General features: G+C 42.8%; 1 protein-coding gene across 1 annotated transcript; it reads right to left on the reverse strand.

The window, feature by feature from the left end:
* Positions 1–2,120: 2,120 nt before the first annotated feature.
* On the reverse strand, positions 2,121–6,051 carry TOB1 (transducer of ERBB2, 1). Its single transcript, XM_043471881.1, has 2 exons — positions 5,730–6,051; positions 2,121–4,038 (listed from the first exon to the last, which is right to left on the reverse strand). The coding sequence occupies exon 2, from the start codon at positions 3,896–3,898 to the stop codon at positions 2,876–2,878; it is 1,023 nt and encodes a 340-aa protein (XP_043327816.1). The 5' UTR covers positions 3,899–4,038; positions 5,730–6,051; the 3' UTR covers positions 2,121–2,875.
* Between the last annotated feature and the right edge of the window lie 3,100 nt (positions 6,052–9,151).

Raw genomic sequence — 9,151 nt, forward strand, 5'->3', positions numbered from 1 at the left:
GGACAATAAAGGAATATTCTAAAATCAGAGAACTACTTTTTGGAATCATCATCTTCACTCATCAATGATATACGTACTTTGTAAAGCAGCATTTTAGACACCAAGATAGGGCCATTCAGAGGCTGCCACAGTATAGCTATTGAAGAGCCACTCCCCGCAAAAAAAGGAAAAATCTATTAGTATAATTAACTTAGCAAAACTGTCAACTAAAAGTCTCCACACATAAGGTCAAAAAGTGTGATGGCAGTGGGGGAAAAAAAGACTAAGATGTAAACTTTTCTAAGGTTTTCTAAGTTGTGCTAAACAAAAGCACCTTTAAAAATTTCCATTCCTCATGAACAAAAAGGGCATGAAAACAGAGAGCCTTTGTTCATTCTGTAAAAAAAACCAAAACCTCAAGGATACCAAGCTCAAATCAATTTCAAATCAACTAATTTTCTTGAACCCAATCATGATAAAATCAAGTTAATGTTTTCAGCACCAAATCAATGTATGCACCAATATGAAATTTCCCTCAGATTTTTTGTCAGTACACGCATATCCAAGATCTGAAAGATAGTCATAAAGTTCAATTATTTAAAATATGAATACATATGTATCATGTGTGTGTTAGTCATGTGTGACTTTGCGACCCCATGAACTGTAGCCCACCAGGCTCTTCTGTCCACGGAATTCTTCAGGCAGGAATACTGGAGTGGGTTGCCCAGGGATCAAAGCCTGGTCTCCTGCATTGCAGGCAGATTCCTTACCACCTGAACTACCAGGGAAGAAGCCCTGAATATGTGTATTAGTATTCTTGATTGTTACAAACTCTATTTCGTGTCTATTGGCCAGTTGCTTTTAGAAAAAGTTAACTTGAGCCTTTCTTCATTTATAAAAAGACCAGTTTTCTTCCAAGTTAAGCCTATAACTTTACCCAAAAGCTTCTAGCAGAAACTAGTATTTAAAACTGTTACTCTGATTATTCTTTTACAGCTTTTCAAACTCGATCACAAAAGCACATAAGTGATAGCATACGAAGAAAAATCTCTCCCGGTTCCAGTCACTATCTCAATACTTCTTCATAACCTCATTCTGTCCACTAATGGACAAAGGCCTCACCATAGAGCTGACAGAACAGCTTAACTCTGTTGTTTTTAGGGCTTGTTTCCTTAAAACTTTTTATTCCTCTAAATTACAAGGGTAACAGACAAAAGGCTTCTGTAGACTGGTGTCTAAAAAAACCTCATTTGAGACCAAATTTATTTCACAAGTAACCTGGACAGTGCTGGTTTCTCATTAAAAAAGCAGAGAAAGTTATTCCAATTCAAGACAATTTTCTAATGTCAACACTGTATCAGTGGACATTTAAACAGTGAAATGATTCATTATTTTACTTTAACAATGTGTCTCACCCTTGCAACTCATGGGCTAAAAAAAAACAAAACCTCCCTCCTTAAGGAGCCACTACAATTTGACACATTGACTAATCTTTGAAGTACCAAACCAGGAAAAAACCAACCCAAAACCTGTGAGTAAACTTTGATAGGAAAATGCACAGAAATACTAATATTTAACAACCTGTCCGATTTTGAATAGATGTTAATCATAAATTCTCCAGTTACAATGACTAGTCTTTAAGTGTAAGGATCAGTAAAAACAGACCTAAATCATCTTTTTTCAAGCAGTCAGGTGAGCTGCTTTGTCAAGCAAGTTTTCTGAGCTATTTATCTCCCATGCAGAAATAGAAAATTGATCCAATGATTTCTTTCTCCATATACATTTCAAATAAATTCCCTCAGTTTACATGAGAGAATTTCATTTTATCACCTGACTCCATCTTAGATGTTAGTGTGACACAATTTTAATAAGGTTGACTTGCCTTAAGCCTACCACCCTTGTTGTGGGGAGACATGTGGACTGAACAGTTAGTTGCTAAAAACAAAGCTGTCCCAAGCGTTGCTCAGGTGAAGCACAACTTTTTATATAGCAAGCTACTATCTGTGCTCTAGTAGAGGAACTGCTTTCCATTATAACTTTGTGATTCAATGAGTCAGATCTTTCTGCTGTATCAGCATTTACAACATAATTCCAGAATTAGATCTTTGGCAAAGACTTAAAAACAAAGACCACAATAAATGTTTTTAATTTTAAAGAATTTTAATACAAACTTAATATAAACTATTTCAGTCCCTCTTAACATGTAAGACACTGACTCAAAATACTTTTATACCATTTTTTCAAGTATTGCACAATATAGGTACAAAATTAATATTTACGATTACATTTTCTTCCATAATATATAGCAAAAATTTTTAAACCTTTAACAGAAAATACTTTTTTTTGAAAAAGCAAATATTCGTACATTTTAATTCCACCACTAAAGGAATATCCTGTACACAATTTTTAGAATAGGTGATGTCTTTGAGATGGATATTTTACAATTTCAGTAAAAAAAATACAACATGAAGCTGCTGTCACAGATCACTGTAGTAAAAAGATATAAATGCAATACCATGTCGTAGAAACAATATATATATCCTCTGATATTTTACAAACTTTGTACTAAATTAAATTATACAATTAGAAAAGACCAATAAACCCACTTATTAGTGCCAATTTTTTATAAAAAAAAAATCAGCCATGTCCTTGCTATATCTTAAATACTGTAAGAGGCCATATCTGAGAGTATACTTTAAAATATACAGTCAGTATAAAATAACTTTGTGCTTGGTTGGCAATGAAAAATGATGCATGTTTTATTTTTGTAACCAAGCTTGAATGTATCCTTACTATAAGCTTAAAAAAAAAAAAAAAAAACTCAAGGAGGTTATTAAAAAAAAAATCCCCCTTGGGCCCAACCATTTTAACTTGTACGATACATTTTTTTCTTTTTTTAGTTAGCCATAACAGGCTGGAATTGCTGGTTAGAATACTGCATGTTATTTAAGCTAAAATTCAAGCCATCTACAAAAGACTTCTCGTTGAGGCCTCCATAGGCCGCAAATACATCAAAGGCATTACTGTACTGGAGAGGACTGAGGTTAAGGGGGCTGTCACCTGGGAACATTCCATTGGTACTACTACCTTGACCCTGCATATTAGGAAAAATAAACTCCTTGGCATTAGGAGAAAGAGCAGAGGTTTTCTGCTGTTGCTGCTGCTGTGGTGGCGGCTGGGATGGCTGCTGCTGTTGCTGCGGCGGCTGCTGGTTACCCAGGCCAAGCCCGTACAGAGAGTGCATTGAGGAGGAGATGGCTTTCTGCTTCAAGAGGTCATTCACATTCAAGCCGAGGTTAATAGGAGAAGTACGTGCAACCTTGTTGCTGCGGCCACTATTCTTCATTTTGGTAGAGCCAAACTTGGTGGCAGCGAAAGTGGCAGTAGTAAAGGTTAAAGGCTGAGTGGACCGGGGCATGAAGGTAGGGCTTACAGCAGCAGAGTGACCAAAGGGAGGCGATGGAGAGCTGGACACTGATGAGGCTGGGTCACTTATGGGCATAAAAACCTGGGCCTCTGGGTTAAAGCTGTTTTTGATCTCCTTATCCAGCTCGCATCCATTTTCATTATTATCATCCACATAAAGCACCTTCACTGGTCCCTTTTCACCAATTTGGTAGGAAACCTCAAACGGGTCGATCCAAACACTAAGATCCTGTGGCAGATTGCCACGTACATCATCAATGTCCAAACCACTCTCTTTGGATGCTTGTTCAATCACTGGGTCCACTTTCTCCCCTATGTGTATACATCTAAACCCTGATCCTTTGTATGGCTTTTCAGGATACCAGTGCCCTTCATATTTCTTCTTAAGAAGTCTTTCAAGCTCTTCACCAAAAATGTTGACACGTCTTCTGGGAAGCTTATTATACAGATATGAAATAATAAAATTTAGTGCTACTTGGATTTCAAGCTGCATAGCTGCTATGCCACAAAATTAGGTTTGTGTTTCAACTCCCCCCAGACACAGACAAAAAAGTTCAGTTTGTGGCAGAGAAACAAATTTTCATTCAAAGTGCTGGTATTAGTAGATATCCTTCACCTCAAGCGGTCTTGTTCCTTAAAGAAAACATAGAAAACAAAAGAAAACATGTCCACGTAAGATAAACGTTAAGTTCCACAACCTTTTTTAGCCCCAGAGTAATTTCAGTTTTGAAAAAGTCTAATAAGCTAGAAAGTCTGAAAAATCTAATCAGCACAAAATGTAAGGACTTACCAATAGAAAACTGTCTATTGAAGACCAAAATCTTGGGAAAACAAGATCTACAGTTTAAAATGTGCAAAACAAAACCCTATTATTTACTTTCTGTTTCTGAATAGAGTTCTAAGAGGAAAAACACTTTCAGAATATACAGCATATTCCTTTTCTTCTTGCAGTTCTCAAAAGAATATTTATTGGAAACCATACTAAACCAACATCTGTCTACATACCTGTATATGCTTGTTTTAAACGTTGGTCATACTCCTATACACTAGATTAGAAATGAATTCTGTATTTCAGTTCATTTTGGACATATACTGCTTAAATCTGCTTTATTATCAAACAATCCCAAATGTGAGATGTAAGGAAAATTATTTTAATTTTCAAAGTACATGATACAACCTCTTCTCTATACTATTTAATGTGTATTTTTCTAAATCTGAAAATACTTCTTGTTCATCAAGTATAACAAAAGAAACAACTAACTTCAAACTCTTACTGATTATTCTGTTTAAAGGGTAGGGTTTCTGGGTTTTATTCTGATTTTCAAAACCAACTCTCTCTCTCATGATAAGAGAACAGCCGAAGAGGCATGTACGATAAGGTCGACCTTTAAACGTTTGCTGGATCAGCACTGGGTGGGGATAAGAAAAGATCAAGGGCAAACAAGATATTTGCAAAAGGGATCTATCTGTACACTTAGGTTGATTTTAAAGGACATAAAAAAAAAATCAAGTTGGTATTAACCCATCTGTTTCATTTTCCATACTCGTGGTGATAAAGGGAGAAGAATCCCAAGCTGCCCCCAAACTACAAACACTTTCCAAGCCCGTGTGCTGGCAAAGGCAGCTGATTAAGCCAAATTGCGTGAAGGTGCAGTCGAGCGAAATTCAGGCTCGGCGAAAGGTAGTTTCAAAGCAACGCCTTAAAGACCGGAGCATGAAGAATTACATAAACAGCCAGTTGGGTCTCATTAGATTTCTGCTCACAGCCTTCGGAACCAAGCGCTACAGCAGCAGCGGCAAGAGGAGGAGGGAGAAAGCCACGAGAAATTGAAAAGAGACCACTCGGGGCCGGGGGCTGGACACCCGGCGGGTCGTGGCGCCGGTCGCACCAGGTCAGCCGCTCCCCTCCCCCCGCCGTAACCCGACCCGCCGCTCCCTGCCCCCCACTCCGAGGTTCCTGGGACCCAGCCAGAGTCCGGGGAGCACCAGCTCCTCGGCACCATTTTCAGGCCCGGCGGCCCCGCGGACTCCAGCGTTCCCCTCGAGCTCGCCGCTGCTCCCAGGCGCCCCAACCCCCGATTCCCTTCAGCTCGCCCCGGACAGCCCTTCCCCGGTGACCCGGCCCGGCCGAGCCCGACTCGCCGGCCAGCCCCGCCTTCGGGGCGCGCCGGAGACCCTAGGAGCCGCCTCCGACCGGGTGTCGTGAGACTGTCCCCACCGCGCCCGGGCCGCGACGCCGCCATCCCGAGCCCGGAGGGCCGGGGGCTCTAAGCCGCTGCAGCCCCTCCTCCTCTTAACCCCGCCCGCCGCCCCTAGATACTTACGGGCTGCTTCCACCACAGACCCGGCCGCGGGGCGGAGAAGGGGAGGCGGGGCGGGGGCAAGGAAGGGTCGGCGGCGACTAGCTGGCCGGGCAGACTGCACGCCGACGCCGCCGGGAGGAGGCTGCGGAGGGCCGGGGCCTCAGGAATTCGCCCCTTCTGGCTCGGGGTGGCAAGGACGGGGTCAGGCGAGCCCGCTCACTTCTCCACACAGCCCGGTGCCCGGCCCAGGGTGCCCGGTCCAGTGTTCCCGTAGAGCGCCCACTCCGCGCCGGGCCAGAGCTTCACTCTTTCTGCTGCGGCGCGCGCCCCGCCTCTCGTTTTATATTCTCCTCCCCACCCCCATCCCCTCCCGTAGGGATGCGCGCGCCCGCCCCGCGTCACACAGCTCCGGGTGGCGTCACCATTCCCCGCCCTCCCACCGGGTACCCTAGACCCTGGCCACTGGCTCCGCCCCTGCCCTGCCCCCGGACGCCATTGGTCAAGTCCCGCATGCCCAAGTCCTGACAGGCCGCGGAGGGCCGAGTGGGCAAGGCCACACCTCTTGGTCTCCAGGGTGGCCAATGAACCGATAATCTTCCAAACACTGTGGGCGGGATTAAGAGAAAATTTGGAGAGGGATTGGGGGAAAGACATGCCAGAGAGGGTGACAGAAGTGGTTTGGGGCGGCTGACTCTAGGTCTAGGCGGAGAACTGTGGAGAAAGGGGGAGGGGAGCGAAGCTGGGGGCGTAGCGGCGAGGTGAACAGGGAGAAGAGCCCAAGACCCCGAGAGGGAGGGGAGAATGGACAAAGACTGTGGGATTGTGGCCAAGGAAAAGCCCACTCGTTGACAAGCTAACAAGTATCGGCCTCCAGTGCACCCAGGAGAGTCCAAAAAAAGGGGGAACTGTGAGAGGGACTCTTGTACTGATTGAATATTAATCACCTCAAGGGCCTAGGCCAACTGCCATTCATAGAGGGGCAGAACCCAAAGTTGCCATGCCAGGCTGGGGGTGGGGAAGGGAGACCACCTGGCCACACCTCCCGCCTAGGTGACAGTTTAACTGCCTCCGCATCCCACATCAGACCTCCCCGTGCGACCCGGCAGCAGCTCCGATGTGGGGGTGGCTTGCGACTAAGAAGAAACACATTTTATTCCGAATGTCCCAATCCAGGCCTCCATGCCAAATTGTGTACGTATATGTGTATATGTACGCATGCGTGTATTTCTAGTGCCTATCTTAACGTAAATACACATAATAAACACAGTGCCTTCTTGTGTTTTGCGTTTAAGATAATTTTCAGTTGAAATCTGGGCGAGTACATAGGGAGCGGGGAAAGAGAAGGCCTCAAAGGGGGCGGGAAAGCTCTCTTTTCCACAACCTGCAGCAGAGAAATACACGAAGTTACACTGGGAGTGAAACCGAGAGTCCCTCTCCGGCTAAAAATATTACTCACGGGTAGCAACGACGCCTGATTGGCCACCCTTCTCCCTTAGCTACCAGGCTATTGGCTGTCTGGTATCCAGGAGACCGACGTCAAATTTGCACAGGGAAAGGCGGAGAGAAAGTCTACGCGGAGAGAAGGGTAGGAGAAAGAGAAGCGAGGAATGAAACGCCGGTCACCTGGCCTTCCTCTCGCCCCATTCCTGTGCACTTGAAGAAGTGCTTCCTGGGAAAACAACTGGGTCTCCGCCTTCCCCTCAAAACGGAGAGGCCGGCACTCTGAAACTACCATAAGGAAGTTAAATCGCAGTTCACCGAACAGTGGGGTGTTGGCTAAACCAGCCATGTAGACCAGCTGCGCTGTTGGGGCACAAACTCGCTTTATGGACGCAAAATCTCGTCGTGGCTTTTTCTGTCCAACCTGACTTTATTGCCCCGCTCTGCTCACCTTTTAGAAGGAACAGAATTGAAAAAGGGTATTTCTAAAGCCTCAAAGTGTGTAAGAGGAGGAGGGAAGATGGGTTTGTGAAATAGGCTGAGGGTGGGAGTGGTCCGGTGACTTGTCTTGTTTATTGTGTGGATTTCTAAAACTTGGGCAACATTTTTAAAAAATAGAAGTTTTACTCAAGTTCTGTTTTAGTGTTTAAAACCAGTTGGGTTTTTCAGTTAATGAGGAAGAGTGAGATTTGGTTGTGACAGTATGAAAGCATTTTAAATTAAAACATCCCTTCCTCTGCATCAAAAAAATTTATATTATCCGTTCAGTGTTGTCTTCCTTTTGCTCACTTGTATTTTTTTCTATAGTGAATATTTCATTTGTTCTTTAAAATGTATTTAATTGAGCACAGAAATTAGAATAATATAGGATATCTGGGAAACACTTTTATCCAGAGAAAGAGTTGATTTTCCGTGTTCTCCAGAGCCCAATTTCTCTTACCATTAGGCCAGTGATATGGTACCAAATATCCAGAATTGCAGGACCATGATTTAGCCATGCATCTTGATTTGTAACTTGGAAATACATCACTATATTAGAGGAGCATATTATGCTTGGCTGAGATTAATATATCTAACTAGAGATAGATGAATTGTAATTTTGTTCAAGTTTATTTATACTTTTCAAGAATTCTCTAAAGGGAAGACAGATTCTCTTTTCTGAATGCTCCCAATCTATAATCCCAGGTTTAAAATTTGAGAGCAACCATCTTATAGGTATTAATTAAATATTACTAGTGGTAAATAAAATTTTTAAATCAGAAATTTAGATTTACAACATGTTATTGCTGCTCAAGGGTATGAGAATGTTTCAAACCAAACATAAATAAAAACACACATAAATAAATACCAATGGCACACAAGAAAAAGTACTGAAGAGCAGATACTGGGAAATCTGAATTTCACACATTTTTTCAACTTTTAGTTCTCTCATCTATAAATATTTACTGGATTAACTAATTTCTTAACTCTTTCAATTTAAAAAATCCACATTTAAAACTCAGTGCCCCTGAAGTATTTAATGCAGTTCTTTTCCAAATATAGATTGCAAATACAAAGAAAACCAGATTCATATCCTTCCAATATTGCCAATCACAAGGCATAAAATTCCTTTTTTTCAAGTTTTTGCCCTTTAAAGGATCCTACATACAGTTTATTGCTATTTAACATTACTTTGGAATTGTGTAGGGGAGTAGACTGCTAAAATAGGTATTTAAATTTATAGAGAAAAAAGGAATTTGATATTATTAACCTTCAGGTGGTATCACAACCAACAGGTATTCCTCTCTTCGGGCAAGTGATAGTCACTGAAAATCACAGCCCTTCCCTTTCACATCACTGTGTTCCACACAACTCCTGGAGCAATGCCTTACAATAAAGTGATTGGCAAATTCCAAGGAATTCCCTGGTGGTCCAGTGGTTAGGACTTGGTGCTTTCACTAGCAGGCCTGGGTTCAATCCCTTCTGGGGGAACTAAGATTCAGCAAGGCCCCTGGTACAGCCAA

Source organism: Cervus canadensis, chromosome 1, assembly GCF_019320065.1.
Source record: "Cervus canadensis isolate Bull #8, Minnesota chromosome 1, ASM1932006v1, whole genome shotgun sequence".
NCBI lineage: Eukaryota > Metazoa > Chordata > Mammalia > Artiodactyla > Cervidae > Cervus > Cervus canadensis.

Bases quoted from the DNA above. Each gene is read 5' to 3' on its own strand.
- TOB1 (XM_043471881.1), bottom strand. From the start codon at position 3,898: ATGCAGCTTGAAATCCAAGTAGCACTAAATTTTATTATTTCATATCTG.